The sequence below is a fragment of the Garra rufa genome, chromosome 14, assembly GCF_049309525.1.
Source record: "Garra rufa chromosome 14, GarRuf1.0, whole genome shotgun sequence".
NCBI lineage: Eukaryota > Metazoa > Chordata > Actinopteri > Cypriniformes > Cyprinidae > Garra > Garra rufa.
Window position 1 is genome coordinate 7471099 of NC_133374.1, and position 19237 is coordinate 7490335.

The window sequence follows — 19237 nt, forward strand, 5'->3', positions numbered from 1 at the left end:
CTAATAAATGCAGACTTGGTGAGCATAAGATACATCAAACTTTTGTATTATTGTATGGATGCACAACTAAATATTGTGTTTGTAGTAAGAATGAATGTGAATAGATTAGAACAGTAAGATTTTTAATGTTTTTTTTTTTTTTAAAGAAGTTTCTTCTGCTCGACAAGCCTGCATTTATTTGATCCAAAGTACAGCAAAAACAGTAACATTTTGAAATAATTTTACTATTTAAAATAAAAGTTTTCTATTTCCATAAGAAATTATAGAAATCAATACTTTATTTAGCAACAATGCTTTCAGATCAAAAATCTTTTCAGATAAATGATAAAATTCTTCCTGAAAAAAATTCTACTCGGCTGTTTTCAACATAATAATATTAATACATGTTTTTTTGAGCAGCAAATCAAAATATTAGAATGATTCCTGAAGGATCATGTGACTGGAATAATGATGCTAAAAATTCAGCTTTGAAATCACAGGAATAAATCACATTTTAAAATATATTCAAATAGAAAACATATTTCGAAATTTTACTGTTTTTGCTGTACTTTGAATCAAATAAATACAGGCTTGGGAAGGACTAAAAAAATAAAAATGTATTTATTTATTTATTTTTAATTGTCATAGTACACTCTTAAAAATAAAGGTGCTTCACGATGGCATAAAAAAAACCTTTTGTCTAAATTGGTTCCATAAAGAACCTTTAACATCTGAAGAATGTTTCTGTTTCACAAAAGGTTCTTTGTGGCCAAAGAAGGTTCTTCAGATTATACAAAGGTAAGAAAAAGATTGTTCTTTAAAAAACCTTTGACTGAATGGTTCTTTGTGGAACCAAAAATGGTTCTTCTATGGCATCGCTGTGAGAAACCTTTCAAAGCACCTTTTTTTTAAAAGTGTACTTCATCTGGTCACGCACAGACCTTAGGTTTAAAAAAATCTACTTTATACAGTATATACACAAATGCATAAAATATCTTTCTCAAAGAGCATATTTCTTCTTGTCAACCAATTAAACTCAAATAATATGTTTCCAGCCATTTGCAGTCAGTTCTGGTCGATTAATGTTTCTGCAGTGACCTTTCACCTTTACGAGGCAGCAACATGAAGAGCTATTTAACGGCTGTTAAATCTTAGCTGCTGCGGCGGGCATATTCAGCACTATTGTTAAGCTGAGATACACAGTGTGCTAACTTGTTTTAAGCTACCCTTTATGAACCTTTAAACGACTTTCAGCAAGAACCTCTAAATAAAAGTTCAAATTATCCAATTAACTACCATAGAGTAACTGTTTACTGTTTAATTGCTCTGTGCTCCGTTGAACACAGCAGTAAAATACCCCGAGAGGTGAAACTACTCACAAAGCTCTCGCTTCCTAAAGAGAATAAAGACGTTTGGGTAACTCAAATCTGTTTGTATATTTGCCTCTTTCTTTCCCTCCGGTGTGTATTGTGATACGGTGTGCAGTTCTTTGAGCCAGTTTGTGCCGCTGGGCTGGGAGAAATGTATTAGAGTCTGTCTGACCTTTGAGTTTGTCTTGAACTAGAGGATTTAAACGTTATGAAAGTGTGGACTGTAGGGAAGGAGACTGAGAGAGAAAAGGAAAGAGATTATTCTCAGTAGAACACATGCCAACTAAACAAGGGCTCGTGTCACAAAGTTTACTTTAGTTTACATGCCGTGGGCTACGATTTAATTAAAGGGATAGTTCACTCATTTTTATGTAGTTGTAACGCTTTATGCCTTTCTCTCTGAAAGCTGCATTCTTTTCAATGCAATTATAATCAGTGGAATGAATATTTTAGACTTTAAAAGATATAAAAACAACGCACTTATTTTAATATGTATTTACATATTTATAATTATATGTCTATTTATTTATATATATATTTAATTTGAAAATATCGGAATATCTAAAATACTACAATATTTTAATTATTTATTATATTTTATATACATTTATATTTGACTTGTTTAAGAAATGTAAAACGTATACTTCGAATGCAATGCAATCTTTACACTACTGGTCCAAAGTTTTTGAACAGTAAGATTTGTAATGTTTTTTAAAGAAGTCTCATCTGCTCTGCATTTATTTCATCCAAAATATAGCAAAAGCAGTAATATTGTAAAATATTTTTACTATTTAAAATAACCGTTTTCTATTTGTATATATTTTAAAAAGTAATTTATATCTGTGATCAAAGCTTAAATTTCAGCATCATTACTCCAGTCTTCAGTGTCACATGATCCTTCAGAAATCATTCTGATATGCTGATTTGCTGTTATTATTATTATCAATAATTAAAACAATTTTTTAGGACCATTATACCATTCAAAAGCTTGGAGTCAGTGTATAGAAATTTTTTTTCAGGAAAAAAATTATAGAAATTAATACTTTTATTTAGCAAGGATGCTTTAAATTGATCAAAAGTGATGATAAAAACATTTACAATATTAAAAAAAAAAAAATTATATTTCAGATAAATGCTGTTCTTTTGAACGCTATTAATCAAAGAAACCTGAAAAAAAATCTACTCTTTCAAAATAATAAAAATAATAAATGTTTTTTGAGCAGCAAATCAGCATATTACAATTATTTCTGAAGGATCGTGTGAGTGGAGTAATGATGCTAAAAATTCAGCTTTGAAATCACAGGAATAAGTTACATTTTAAACTATATTCAAATAGAAAACAGTAAATAGTACAAATATTTCAAAATTTTACTGTTTTTGCTGATCAAATAAATACAGGCTTGGTGAGCAGAAGAGACTTCATTAAAAAAACATAAAAAAAATTGTAGTGTTCAAAAACTTTTGACTGGTAATGTAGATGAGACAGAGAAAGACAACACTCAGAAAGCAATCCTCAGTATATCATAAACCAACAAAAAGCAACTAAAGTTTCAGTGTCACAATGTTTACTTAGGTTTCAATGCTGTGGGCTGTAATTTAGTTAAGCGTCAGAGCCTGTGTGCTTGTGTGTGTTTGTGTGTTATGCGTTGTAAATCGTGTTAAAATACTGCTCCTGCTAGTGGCAGCACAGTCTAAATCATGATCACAGCATAAAGGTTGAGCTTAATCGAAATTCTGTTCAGGCTGAGAAGTGTGTTTCTGTGTGTGCGTGTGTGTGTGTGTGTGTGTGTGTAAAAGCATGAATTATAGAACAAGACAGCTCCCTAATTCAATGTTATGAGTTTCTGAGCGCCTAATTTACAAATGTGTGCTGCTTTGGAGCATGTGCGAGGTGTGTCTGTGTATCCGTGTGTGCAATCTGTTCCTTGTCACCAAGCAAGGTGTTCAGCACTGGCTGAATATAAAGGTATATTTAAAGCTGGCTGAGCTAGATTCTGATAAGGAGGAGGTTTATATTTGCCCTTTTCCAAGACGCTATCCACCTAAACTACTGCTTTCGGAAATGTCACTGTATTATGTTGCGTTCGTGAAGTGATGCGCTTCCCCAGCGCAAATCCCCAGCGGTGTAATTTGCATGCAGTTGCATCACGGCTTTAATAAAATCCTTATAAAACGAGTGTGGTTTTGCTCTCCAGCAAGAAGGAAGTCAGCGTCCTCCCGCAAAATCCAGTGAGTAGCCCTAGAGCGAATAATCCATTATCGGGACAGGATGAATGAAGTGTAATTACTGTGGACTTCTGACATTCCATAATAGCGCTGTTCTACATTATGCTTACATGCAGAACAGGGTTTCAGAAAATCAGGCTATGTTTAGATTGAGAGCACACACTGGCATTATGAGGACACTCAAACTATATGTGCTTGTTGAGCATATTCAAAACAATAGGTATGAAAAAGCAGTTTGTCTTTCTTTATGGATGTCAATTTGTCTACAGGACATTGTCAAGCTGGAACTGAAAATTTATTCTTGCTTTTATTCCACTAAAAATGTTTTTCTAAGGTTTGTCTAACAGTCTGCATGATTGTAAATTGTTGAAACTGAAATAATCAAAACCTGTCAATTTTATGCAAAAAAAAAAAAAAAGGATCATATGTGACCCTGGATCACAAAACCAGTCTTAAGTAGCACTAGTAACATTGCTAAGAACTTCATTTGGACAGCTTTAAAGGCGATTTTCTCAATATTTAGACTTTTTTGCACCCTCAGATTCCAGATTTTAAAATAGTTGTCTCTCGGCCACATATTGAACAAATCCTAACAAAGCTTATTTATTCAGCTTTCAGCTGATGTATGAATTTCAATTAAAAAAAATACCCTTATGACTGGTTTTGATTGATTTTGTGTCTCAGAATGTAGTTTTTAGAGTTTTTAGGGGAAAATGTACTTGTTTAGACTTCAAATATGTGACCCTGGACCACAAAACCAGTCTTAAGTATCACAGGTATTTTTGTAGCAATAGCTAAAAATACATTGGATGGGTCAAAATTATCGATTTTTCTTTTATGCCAAAAATCAGTAGGATATTAAGTACAGATCATGTTCCATGAAGATATTGTAGTAAATTTCCTACCATAAATATATCAAAACTTAATTTCTGATTAGTAATATGCATTGCTAAGAACTTAATTTGGACAAATTTAAAGGCGATTTTCTCAATATTTGGATTTTTTGCACCCTCAGATTCCAGATTTTCAAATAGTTATATACCCAGACCAAATATTGTCCGTTCCTAACAAACCATACATCCACTGATAGCTTATTTATTCAGCTTTCATGTGATTTATAAATCATAATTTACAAAAAAATGTACCCTTATGACTGGTTTTGTGGTCCAGGGTCACATATGTGGTTTGTTCACGCAGTGTACATCTATTTTTTAAAGTTCTTACCTGTAATATGATAGGTGACTTGTCGGTTTCCAGGTGAGCTGTCGTTGTCCCGTGTATTCAGTACTGCCACCACTTCCCCCGGTGCATCACTTTCACGTACACTTCCATAGTACCGGGGCTGAAGAAACTGCGGTGTGTTGTCGTTGGAGTCGCTCACCGCTATAGTTATAGTTGTTGAGGATGACTGGCTAGCAGGATCTCCAAGGTCAAATGCCCAAACTGTAAGACTATGGGCGGGACTCTGTTCATGGTCCAGCCCTTTCAGTGTTGATATCCAACCAGAACTGCTGTCAATCGCAAAGTAGGCTCCGTGCTCTTCAATGTCCTCACCGCCAGAGCCACCAAGCAACCCAGGTGGAGCAAGACTGTAAGTCACCTGACCATTAGCGGCCCAATCAGGATCCAAAGCTCGCACTTGGAGAATCCTAGTCCCAGGAGAAAGACCCTCAGTGACTGATGTCTCATAGTTATCTGATTCAAATGCTGGTTTGTTGTCATTGACATCTTGCACTTTGACCTCCACATCCACAGCCGAAACTGCGTCCAAACGTCCCTGCTGCAACATAGCCATCACTTTGAAATGATACGCCGGTGTCCGCTCTCGGTCCAGAGCTTTGTCTAGTTTGATCATGCCGGTCTCTTTGTCAACCACAAACACTCCATCACTGTTACTTTCTGAAGTCTGTCCGATCACCGTTGAGAAGCTCACTGGTAAGGAAGAGTGGCTAGTTGAGGTGTGCAAATGCACTGCTCCCAGCAAGGAACCAATGGACATGTCCTCTGGCACGGTAAAGGAGAATTGCGGCTGGCTGAAGGAAGGTATGTGGGCATCAGCAGACAAAACATGTATGTAAACTGACACAAGGGAATGTCTAACAGGTGCACCTCCATCAGAGGCTTTAACGAAAAAGGACAGTACAGATCCACGCAATGGGGCAAAGTTGCCTTTGGTGACAACCCAACCACTGTCCGGGTCGATATCCAGAAGTTCAGTAACCTGCAAGCTGGCTTCGCTGTACAGGCTGTAGCTCACTTGTCCATTGGCACCTTGATCTAGATCCCAAGCTTGGACTTGCGTCACAAGGGTACCAGGTTCAACGTCGGAGCGCACACTTGCATGGTACTCCGGGGCGCCAAATAATGGAGCATTGTCGTTCTCGTCTAGTACGGTGACCCGGACACTGCAATATCCAGATCGGCCACCGGCATCCACAGCTGCAATAGACAGCACCATCTCACTTTGTTCTTCCCGGTCCAGACGTTCAAGTGTCATTATTTGCCCACTACCATCAATACTGAACAAGTCCCGAGCAGTATCTGAGAGCAGCACATATTTCACATCTCCAAATGGTCCAGGATCAGCATCTTGTGCCCTGATTGCAATGACCTTTGATCCCACTGGTGCATTCTCCCGTACGTCAGCCTCGTACATGCCCTGGGTGAACTGGGGGGCATGTAGATTAGCTCGCTCTACCCGAATGTGCACTTGTGCCGTACTTGTAAACACTCCGTCGGAGACGCTTACATTTAGGGTGATGGTGGAAGGCATGCGCTGCATGCGTCGCTGGCCACTCAAGGTGAGGACACCAGAGGCAGCATCAAGCTCAAACAGCATCCTTTCGTTTCCAGACACCAGGCCATACTGCAAGCGTTCTGCGTCTGAACGGTCTGCATCAGAGGCTTGGATGCATGTAACAAAGTGGCCTTTTGGTGCCAACTCACTGATAGAGGCTTCATAAAGCAGTTGGTTAAACACTGGAGCATTGTCGTTTGTGTCCGTGACATCAACTGTGACCCACACTTCGCTGCTCAGTGGTGGAAACCCATTATCTGTTGCCTTGACAAGAAACACATAGCGCTGGATGGTCTCGTGGTCCAAGGAGCGAGCTGTCAGAATTAGACCACTGCTGCTGTCGATGTGGAAGTGGTCCGTGCTGTTGGTGCGGTCAGGAATGATTTGGTACCGGACAGCTGCGTTTTTCTCAGAATCACTATCTGTTGCGAGCACCTGCAAGGCTGCGGTGCCAATCATGGCGGATTCGGAAATTACAGCTTTGTACGAGGGCTGCTCGAAGACTGGAGGGTTGTCGTTGACATCCAAAACTGTAACTTCAACATCGACTTCAGCACGAGCACCTGTGAGGCAGTCCGTTGCTCTGACGATGAGTCTGTGGGAAGGGCTAGTCTCATAGTCAAGGGCAGCGATGACACTGATAACACCTGTGTCGAATCCAATGGAGAAGAGCATTCCCGGGTCACCATGCGTGATTGTGTAGAGGACACTCTGGCCTTCGGGACTGCTGGCATTTATTCCGAGAATCGGAGTCCAGATTGGTACATCTTCACTCACTTTTACTGAGTAGAATGGTCGGTCGAATACTGGCATTGCTCTGTTCACCACTGTGACAGGAAAGGTGACTGAAGATGAAAGAGGTGGTGTTCCCATGTCACGTGCGAACACCAGAACCTGATACTCCACACTCGAGAGATCAGCCTCGAAAGCTCTTCGCAATCGAAGCTCGCCACTCACACGGTCCATTTCGAAATGTCCCAGTTCATCTTGGAGAAAGTAGTTCACCTCTCCATTTTGTCCTTTGTCTCTATCCACTGCTGTCACTCGAAATATCGCTGTCCCAGGCTCAGCTTCCACTTGCACAGCAGCATAATAAGGCAATCCAACAAAAACGGGAGAATTGTCATTGACATCAGTGACTTGAACTCGGACCAGTGCCCTTGCAACACGGAGACGATCTTCCTCACGGCCTGCTTGTACCAGAAGCCCGTATTCCTCCTTCTCCTCCCTGTCCAACGGGACTCCGACAGTTTCAATGGCACCAGATGTTGGCCTAATGCGAAACTTCCCACCTGCATTCAACAAAGTATAGCGCAGGGGTTCGTTCAACTTGTTCCCCAGTGCTGTGACCACAGCAACTGTTGATATGTTTCCATTGTTCTCCTGAATGTTGGCACTGTAAGTATTATGAGTAAAAGCCAGCCCGCTGTCCAGAGCCTCATGCACCAGGACGGTAACCAGAGCGGTGCTAGAAAAGCGTCCGTCTGAAACACGGACGTTGAAGCGGAATCTTTCTTTGCTAAAACTACTATTTCTCACAGTCAACAGTCCAGTGCTTGGCTCAATGCTGAAATGTTCTATACTGCCATCTGTCAATGAGTAGGTGAGCTCTGATTGGCCATTACCATCAGGATCAGTAGCAAAAACTTGTAGGGCTTCCACGCCTTCATAAGTCGGGAGCAAAAGCACAGCTTCATAGGAATCCTGAGAAAACTTAGGCGGGCAGTCGTTGACATCTTGCACCTCGATGGTCACTTCTGCGGGACGCTCAGCTGAGAGTTGAGGATTTCCGCTGTCTCTGACATTAACATGGAAGCGGAATGTAGGTGTGGTTTCATGGTCAAGCTGAGCAATTGTCCTTATGGAGCCAGTACCGGCATCAACTGAAAAGAAGCGCCTGGCAGATTCTTCCATGATCTGGTACACCAACAGGGCATTATGGTTGCGGTCGGCATCGCTTGCTCGTATGACTAACGGCTGCCCATTGTCACTCTGAACAACACTGTTAAGTCCAGCACCTTCACTGATACTTCCATGATAACGCAGCTGTTGAAACACTGGTGCATTGTCATTTTGATCAAGAACTGTAACTGTTATTGTAGCATTTGAGGCTTGTCCAGCCATGTTGCTTGCGGTGACTATTAGCACATAGGAGGAAACAGTTTCAAAGTCTAGTGTTTTCTGCGTAGTGATTACTCCACTGTACTGATTAATGCGGAACGTCCGATGGCCATTGCCATGCCGAATGTCATAGGTAAGAGTGGACAGACTTAGAGCGTTCACTGTGATGACTGAAGTTCCGATGGCAACACCTTCTGATATTTCCGCCTGGTATTCACTTTGGGGAAACTTGGGACCTGCGTTATCAGACAAGGTGACTGCGATTCGGACGACAGCTGTTGAAGATAACGCTGGAGAACCATTATCTGTTGCTTTGACGGACAAGACATAGTGACCAATGTTGGACAGGTCCAGCTCCCGAGCCAATGAGATGATGCCTAAAACAGAATCGATCCGGAAAGTGTTTCCTGTGTTCCCTAAATCGAAAATGAAAAAAAGAGTGTAAGAAAAACACAATCTTTTACACACTTTACTGTATAAAAGGACACAGAAGTGCCATAATGCATTAGATTGTATAAATGTTTGCAATTATTTGAGTAAAGAAAATAGTCACATTTTTGTACACATTTGCTCATTTTAAAATAATTCTGAATAATAATATTAAATAACTGAAATTATGGGAAAAATAATTAATATGAAAAATATTTTATGAAAAAAAAAAAAAACTGACCAAAAAAAATCTTTTAACATTTATATTAGCATTCAATTTTATTATAAACGCTATTAAAATTATTATATGAGCTATATAATAATATGCTAATGTAATAATATGTAATAATTATATAAGCTATATAATTATGTATTAATTATATAAGCTATAAATCAAAACTATTTTTAGCTTATTAAAAAAATCTATTATTTTCATGTTTGCTGGGTGCTTTTCATTCATTTTATGGTCCAACTCATCCAACAACATATAAAATAAAATAAAATAAAATATTAAGTTGGTAAAAAAAAAAATCATGTCTTTCTCTGTTTGGGCACTTTCTGGTCCACGTCTTGATAGAGATTAATTTAAGGAGGCAAAATAAAAATAAAAATATTTAGTTGGTAAAGAAATTATTGTATTCATATCTGTTTGTATACTTAACTGACATAGATTAATTTAAGGAGGCAAAATAAAATAATCAGTTGGCAAAGAAATCCATGTATTTTATTTGTTTGGATACTTAGTTGCTACAGATTACTTTAATGAGGCAAATATAAATAAAATAAAATAAAATAAAATAAAATAAAATAAAAACAAAAACATTTCATATGTAAACAAATTAAAAAAAAATATTTATTAGTCTAAACTTTAGGTTTGAGCGTGCACATACCTGAGTCGATGCTGTAAGTGATTTGTGCATTTTGGCCCTTGTCCTTATCAAGAGCAGTCACCGTGAGAACAGCCGATCCTAGTGCCGCTGATTCATACACCTGTCCATCATACATCACCATGGTGAAAACAGGGGTGTGGTCATTCACATCCTCTACACCAATCAGGACACGAGCAAGGCTACGTCTGTACGGAAACTCTTGATCCTTCACCTAATACAGAAGGAAAGTAAAGAAGAAAGCATGAAAAAGGGGGACAAAATAAAGAGTAGTAGAGAGAAACAAAAATGAATTCCCTGTCCCAGACAGACAGCAATTTCAAGCACAAGGAAACACCAACACACACTGGTGGACACACAAACTCACACACACAAAGCAAACTCGCTCACTGCCAGACGGAGTGGATAACATCTCTCTCCGGATTATAATAACAAATTTCATCTGTTTGCAGGCAGCGGGAATATCCATGTGCTTATTAGATATGACACTCACTGTCTCTCACCCTCGTCAGGGGAGTGCGGAAACAAGGAGTGATACAGATCAGATCAATAATTAGATCACAGTGGAGAAACGACACAGGTGCAGACGACATTAAACTAGTGACGGCTGCCAAAGCACAAGGAGCAATCTCCTGTTCCTGTCATACTTGCACTCAAGCATGGAGAGCGTGAAAGAGAGACAGGAGGGAGGCAAATCTGCGGGAAAGAATACTACCAACACTAATCAAACCATAACTCTGCTGTTTTATCTAGCCAATGTTCTCTCAAAAATAAAATAAAAGCATTTTTAGTTAGGATAGATGCAGTTTCATTATCTATGAGCCTGCTTACTGGTCCAAGTCGTAATACTTTTAAAAACAGATTAATTGAAGATAGAACAGTATTGAAAGAAATATAAAATAAAATAAACACTATTGAAAGGAGACGTTCACTTCCAGAGCAAAAATTTACAGATAATGTACTCATCCCTTTGTCATCCAAGATGTTCATGTCTTTCTTTCTTCAGTCATAAAGAAATTATGTTTTTTGAGGCAAACATTTCAGGATTTTTCTCCATATAGTGGACTTCAATGGTGCCCACGAGTTTGAGCTTCCGAAATGCAGTTTGAATGCAGCTTCAAAGGGCTCTAAACAATCCCAGGCAAGGAAGAAGGGTCTTATTCAGCGAAACAATCTATTATTTTCGAAAAAAACTATTTAAATACTTTTTAACCTTAAATGGTCATCTTGTCTAGCTCTGCGTGAACTCTGTGCATTCCAGGTCAATATAGTTGAGACAATGAGAAAGGAGTTTTTCAACATACTCTAACTGGATTGACCTGGAATGCACAGTTCACGCAGAGCTAGACAAAATGAGCGTTTGAGGTTAAAAAGTATATAAATTGTAAAAAAAAAAATATATATATATATTTTATTACGATCGTTTCGCTAGATAAGACCCTTCTTCCTTGGCTGGGATTGTTTAGAGCCCTTTGAAGCTGCATATAAACTTAATTTTGGAAGCTCAAACTCATAGGAACCACTGAAGTCCACTATATGGGGAACATTCCTGATTGTTTTTTCCTCAAAAACATACATTTCTTTATGACTGAAAAACCAAAGATCTTGGATGACAACAGGGTTATCTGTAAATTTTTGTTCTGAAATAAAATAAAATGAAATAAATGCTGTTTAAAGGAGAGGTAATGTACTCACTCCTTTGTCGTCAAAAAGAAGTTATGTTTTTTGACTAAAAAGTTTCAGGCTTTTTCTCGATATAGTGCACTTCAATGGTGCCCACAAGATTGATCTTCCAAAATGCAGTTTAAATGCAGCTTCAAGGGCTCTAATCAATCGCAGCCGAAGAAGAAGGGTCTAATCTAGTGAAACAATCTATTATTTTCAACAAAAAAAAAAAATAAAAAATACAATTTAAAGACTTTTTAACCTTAAATGATCATCTTGTGTAGCTTTGTGTGAGCTCCGGGCATTCCGGGTCAATACAGTTGAGAAAATGAGATGGGAGTTTTTCGACAAACTCTATCTGGATTAACCTGGAATGCAGAGTTCATGCAGAGCTAGACAAGATGAGCATTTGAGGTTAAAGTGTACATAAATTGTAAAAAGAAGATTTAACTAACCAATCGTTTCTCTAGATAAGACCCTTCTTCCTCGGCTGGGATCGTTTAGAGCCCTTTGAAGCTGCATTTTGAAAGTTCAATCAGTAACACTTTACAATACGGTGTCATTTTTTAACATTAGTTAATGTATTAACTAACATGAACAAACAATGAACAATACATTTATTACACTACTTATTAATCTTTGTCAATATTAGTTAATAAAAATACAGTTGTTCATTGTTAGTTCATGCTAGTTCACATTGCATTAAATAATGTTAACAAGCACAACTTGTGATTTTAATAATGCATTAGTAAATGATGAAATTAACATTAAGATTAATAAATGCTGTAGAAGTATTGCTCATTCTTAGTTCATGTTAACTAATGTAGTTAACTAAAGTTAACTAATGAACCTTATTGTAAAGTGTTACCGTTCAATCTCATGGGCACCACTGAAGTGAATTATATGGACAAACATAAATTTCTTTATGACAGAAAAAAAGAAAGACATGAACATCTTGGATGACAATGGGGTGAGTAAATTATCTGTACATTTTTGTTCTGAAATAAAATAAAATACAATTAAATAAAATTAAATAAATGCTTTTTAAAGGTAGGGCTGCACGATTAATCGCACGATGTTGTGAGGCGCGTTTAGTCAATGAAGCCGGTACTTTGATTAGTAAATCTCCATCACGTGCGTTCAGCTGGAGCGGCAGTTAATACACAGAGACGTAAATCACTGACAAGTTACGCCAAATCGCGCTCAAAATGTCAGTGATTTACGCCTCTGTGTATTAATTGCCGAACGCTGAATGCACGTGATGGAGATTTACTAATCAAAGTACCGGCTTCATTGACTAAACGCGCCTCACAACATCGTGCGATTAATCGTGCAGCCCTATTTAAAGGAGACGTTCACTTCCAGAACAAAAATGTATACGTTTACTCACCCTCTTGCATCAAGATGTTCATGTCTTTCTTTCTTCAGTCATACAGTGGACTTCAATGGTGCCACTAAGTTTGAACTTCCAAATGCAGTTTAAATGCAGCTTCAAAGGGCTCTATGATCCCGATCCCAGCTGAGGAAGAAGGGTCTTATCCAGCAAAACGATTGGTTATTTTCGGAAAAAAAAGACAATTTATATACTTTTTAACCTCAAATGCTCATCTTATCTAGCTCTGTGTTAACTGCATGTCGAAAAGCTCCCATCTCATTTTCTCCTTCAACTTCAAAACTGTCTTACATGACCCAGTGTTTACAAAGTGAACATGCAAAGAAGATCAAACGTACTTTACAAAAAAAGTAAAACGGCGATGTAGGACGATTTTGAAGTTGTTTTTGAAGATTTTGAAACTGTCATGAACCGGAATACACCGGAATACATACACCGGAAGTTCATGCAGAGATAGACAAGACAAGCATTTGAGGTTAAAAAGTATAGAAATTATAATAATAATAATAAAAAAACCTGATTGTTTCGCTAAATAAGACCCTTCTTCCTCGGCTGGGATCGTTAAGAGCCCTTTGAAGCTGCATTTAAACTGCATTTTGGAAGTTCAAACTCAAGGGCACCATAGAAGTCCACTATATGGAAAACATTCCTTTTTTTTTTTTAATAATTTCTTTACGACTGAAGAAAGAAAGACATGAACATTTTTGATAACAAGGGGTTGAGCAAATTATCTGTAAATTTCTGTTGTGGAAGTGAACTACCTACCTTTAAATACCTACCTTGCATTACTATATGGCTGCTGTGGTGTTCTGGTTATGCTTTATTTTCATATCTATTTGTGGCAATCTGAGTTACCATGATGGTGAGGATGTGCTGTGTTCGGCTCTCGTGGTCCAGTCTGCGAGCTGTATAGATGATTCCGTTGTTAGAGTCGATGCGGAAGAGGCGCATGCTGCTGGGGTCAACGCTGCTCTGGAGGCTAAAGGTCAAACGGTGGCGCTCATCACGGTCGGATGCCAAAACCTGAACCACCTCTGTATCTGGGGGCGTGTCTTCTGTGATCGTGATGTCATAGGTGGGCTGGGAAAAAACAGGGGCGTTGTCGTTGTTGTCCATAACAGTAATGTGGACCTGTGGAGGGAAAAAAAAACCATACATGAATTCTATGAACTATGCTGCTACTGCTGTTGTTACTATTAACTAAAACACACACACACACACAAAAAAAGTTTTTGTCAATTGGAAAAATGTTAAAATAAAATATAAATATTATTTGAAAATTTTAATAAAAAAAAAAAAAAATGAACAAAAATGAGATATATTGCCTGGGCAACTCACTTAAATAATACACATTTAAATGGAAATATTAAAATGACTAAAAAAGTTAAATAAAAAAATAAATTAATTAATTAATATAAAATACTAAGCTTAAAGTGAAAATCATTTATTAACACACTACAATAGTTTAGAAATAATACTACAATAAAACTATTAAGTACACATTCATGGTCCTATTGTAAATGAATGAATAAGTAAAAGTTAAAATAAAATAATAAAATAAAATAAAATGACACAAAGATTTTTTGGGTTGATATTGTTTCAGGTTATTTCTGTCAGAATAAATTAAAAATTTAAAAATTTAAATTATCATCAATTAGAAAAAAAAGAAAAAAAAAGGAAAAAAAAAAGAAAAAAAAATTATATATATATACTGTGTAATAAACTTAAACTTAGCATTAATACTCCAAGTTCTATGAAATGCAATTGTTTAATGCTCCTCCTGACAAAATAAATTATCATAAGTAAGAAATGTTCATGGTCCTATTGTGAATGATTCACCAGAAAAAAAAAAAAATATAAAATAAAATAAAATAAAAATAAATAAAAATATAGAATAATAGGTTCTTTGGGTTACAATTGTTTCATGTTCTTTCAATCAAAATAAATTATCATAAGTGGAAAATGCAATCCAGAAATTATGCTAAATCTAGAAACTAAAGTGAAATAAAACTAAGACTAATTAGAAACAAAACCTATTGTGGTCCTATTGTGAATGATTCCCCAGTAAATGTTAAAAAATAAAATAAAATACAATTTTATAATAAAAATCCTTGACTTGAAAATTCCATTTTGCACAAGTCCTTTGGGTTGCAAATGTTGTTTTTTCTGTCAAAATATATTATCATAATTTGAAAATCCTGAGATGCGTTTTCCTTGTCTGCACTTGATAAACCTATGAAATCCAAGAGCACTTTATATTACATTACTAACATCGATCACATGTAACTAACAAATTACTCTCGTATCGACTGAAGTGTTTGCGAATTTTAGTCTAACTTCTCTGATCAATACTGATAAAACTGAAATGAACCTAATGAAAATCACATCATGTGTGCGCACCATGAGCGTCCGAACTAATCGAAGTTGATTGAACGCTGAAACGCAAACAAACTGGCTGACGCAAATACTCAGTTGTCGCTAACTTGTATTAATAGCCCGACCGGTCAGAGGCGCACGCAGACACACACAGTTGCGTGTGAGATCGAAACACGTTGGCTGATCTAATTATAAAGTAATAACAGACGTGCACTTCCGTCTCACACTCGCCCTTGTGGAGACACGCTGAGCTCCATCTGTGTGTGTGTGTGTGTGTGTTGCAGACCATGAATGAGAGTATATTTGTGTATGAAAGATGGTGCTTTCTAAATAGAGAACAAGACTTAGAGAAGAATACAATCACTTTCATAATTTTTTTTCCATTTGTCCCTTCTCTGACCCTCCCTCCAGCACTCTTTGTTCACGTGTTTCGACTTTGTTTTTTTAAAGGAGTGCATTTGCATGGAACAGAGTGTCTGCTTAAAAGCAACTGAGTGAATCTGAATTAGTTATCTTTTTTGCTTATGCTTGTTAATGTTAATTTACTTTGTATATATAGTGAGCGAATAAGCCGAATAAATCCCAAAGCACTGCGGCAGCTTCTACTCCGAAAGATAAACAGATCGATCATTCATTTTTTTCCTCTCTCTCCCACATTTTTCCTTTCGGGATGGATTGTGTCCTTTAAACTCTGACCTTCACGGACACGTTACACTGAAAAGGCTGGTATCCATGGCAACGGAGCTATCAATCCGATGGGACCTTGACATCGGGGATAGGCAATCTGAACGATGACAGACGTTATCAATCAAGCCCTCACCATCAAACATCAGCATCAATCATCGACTAAACAGCTTCTGTCAAGCGGACAAACACTGAGTCTGTTCCAAAACCTAGTGAGTGTCCATTCTCCCTAGATGCTTTTAGGTAGCAAAAGTGTGTAAAAGACAAAAAAGTGGTTTCAAAAGATGGGAAGAAACATTGTGCAGCCTTTTAAAATCATGTCTTTGTAAATAATAATAATTAAAAATAATAATAATTTGATTAATATAGTGGATAGGTATGCTGATTACAATATTAAGTATATATATATATATATATATATATATATATATTTATTAATTTATAATATCTTAAAGAAAAATAATGGCACACAAGTGGAGAGAAATTCAGAATATAACTATGAAGTATTCTAAATATGAAAAACCTAAACAATATAAATTATAAAAATGTATTATATATAATTAAAATACATTTAATATATTTTAATATAATATTAATATAAAATATTGGCAAACTAGTGGATAGACATGCTGATTATAATATGAATTCTAAATAAAATATTAATACAAATAAAAATAAAAAAAATAATTAATATTACTATTAATTATTATAAATATGAACATTTTAAACAACATAAATAACTTAAAATGTATTATACAAAACAATTTTTTTTAATATACAATCATATAAAATACTGGCATACTAGTGGATAGATATGCCGATTATGATATTAATTATAAATGAAATATTAACAAAAAATATGTAGAATTTGTATAAACATAAATATTAATTTATATATAAATAAAATATAAATTTGATTAATATATAATATGCTATATAAATTAATGGTGCACAAGTGGAGAGAAATTCCAAATATAACTATGAATGATCATAAATATGAAAATTTGAAACAATATAAATATAAAAATTTAATTACATATAAATAAATGTTATTAATATTTACTAGTATTAATATCAAATATTGGCATACTGGTGGGCAAATATGCTGATCATAATATTAATTACAATTAAAATATTACTAAAAATGAATTAAAATAACTACATTTAAATAGTATTTGATTAATATATAAAAAAAGTAAGGTGCACAAGTGGAGAGAAATTCTGAGTATAACCAAGAATTATTATAAATATAAAAAAACTAAAACAATATAAATATATAAAAAATGAATTATATATAAATATGAATAATTGTTATAAATTAATATAAAATATTGGCATATTATTGGATATATATGCTGATTATAATAATAATTATAAATAATATATTAATAAAAATTAAAATACAAATACTAATTAATATTAAGACAGACACTATATTTATAATCTAAATAATAATTTGATTACTATAAAATATCTTATATAAAATAATGGTGCAAGTAGAGAGAAATTCTGAATATAGTATCAATGAATTTTTATAAATATGACAATGTAAAACTTTAAATATAAAATATTAATTATAAATAAAATATAAGTAAAAAATATTGGCATTAATTATACATTAGTATCTTCTTGTTGGAACAGAGCATTGCGAGTACCTTAAACATCTGTCTGTGAAAGTTTATTTATTTTATTTGTGCGTGTTTGTGTGTTTACCTGAGTGTACGCTATATTAGTCCCATCTGTAACCTCCACAGTGAGGTTGTAAAACGACCGCTGCTCGGCGTCCAGAGGTTTAGCAATGACGATAGTGCCAACACCTTTCTCAACGTCAAACATACTGTCCAAATCACCGCCTTACACCAAAAGAGAAAACATGATTACACACAAGAACACTCTATAAGTTACAGATACATCTCACACACACACATAGATATCGCACACACAGACTCAAAATCACACCACTGTAGTACTCATATACACCAGATGGGGGCGATACAGGGTTTGGAAGTGCAAAACATAAGTACTGTAGGATGGGATTTCCTCATTATGCCCATACACACACACACACACACACACACACACACACACACACACACACACACACACACACACACACACACACACACACACACACACACACACACAGACAGACAAATAGACAAAATACACATCCCACATATGCAATGCACACATATAACACACACTTAAAATGCACACAACCCACATATGCAATATATCCACATATAAAACACATATATACATACATACATCAAACATATGCAAAACACTCATGACATATACACTCTCATTTGTATGCATGTGTGTGGTATTCTAACGTGATATAAAAAGATTCCTCTACTTTCTAAACTTCAAGTTAATATTTTTCTATACAACCTACACAAACAGTCAAACAAACAAATGCTGCCCACATACACACAACACTCTTCAGATTTAGAAGAAAGAGAAAAGAGTGCCTCAGCTGTGGATAGACTATTAACAAAAGAAAAGCAAAGTAAACCTACAGATTGAAGAAACAACTGTTATCGCACAACAAAAGTCAGCTGTTAGACTATGATGGATAGTTCACCCAAAAATGAAATATCTGTGTTTACTCACCCTCACGTTGAGCCAAACCTTTTTTCCAAGGAACACATAAAAACTTCACACTTATCTTATTCACACAACAAACAAAACCAGAGACTGTCAAGCTACAAAATGCACTTTTAAAGTAGTTTATGTCTTTTGAAATAATGACATTTTGATTTTTTGTTTGTTTGTTTTTATTTTAATATAAATAAAGGGAATCACAATTTTTCAAAAAATAATTAAATACACTAAAAAATTTTTTTCTATATGTGACCCTGGACCACAAAACCAGCCTTAAGTATTTGTAGAAACAGCCAAAAATACATTGTGTGGGTCAAAATTATTGATTTTTTTATGCCAAAAATCACTAGGATATTAAGTAAAGATCATATGTGTATATATGTGTATGTGTGCAATTGTTTATATATATACATTTTTTATTTTAATTATCAACTAGTATTTCATATTTAAAGGCCAATAATATAAATAAAGGGAAGCACAATATTGTGAATTAATAAAAAAAAAAGTAAAATAATAAAAAAGTAATTAAATAAAAAAAATTATATATATTATTTATATATATATATAATAATTTATATATATATATATATATATATATATATATATATATATATATATATAGTATTATTATTTTTAATAACATAAAATAAAGGAAAGCACAATATTGTGATTTTTTTTAAATAATAAAAATGTAAAATAATTT

At 35.3% G+C, this 19237-nt stretch overlaps 1 protein-coding gene across 1 annotated transcript in view; it reads right to left on the bottom strand.

Annotated features, from left to right (window-relative positions):
- Window positions 1–19237, bottom strand: part of fat3a (FAT atypical cadherin 3a) — a 167884-nt gene that overhangs the window by 90104 nt on the left and 58543 nt on the right. The window contains exons 8-11 of the mRNA XM_073818320.1: window positions 17641–17780; window positions 13723–13998; window positions 9813–10023; window positions 4800–8909 (exon numbers count right to left, since the gene is read on the bottom strand). Of these exons, the coding sequence (XP_073674421.1) occupies window positions 4800–8909; window positions 9813–10023; window positions 13723–13998; window positions 17641–17780 (4737 nt within the window). The remainder of the gene's footprint in view (window positions 1–4799; window positions 8910–9812; window positions 10024–13722; window positions 13999–17640; window positions 17781–19237) is intronic.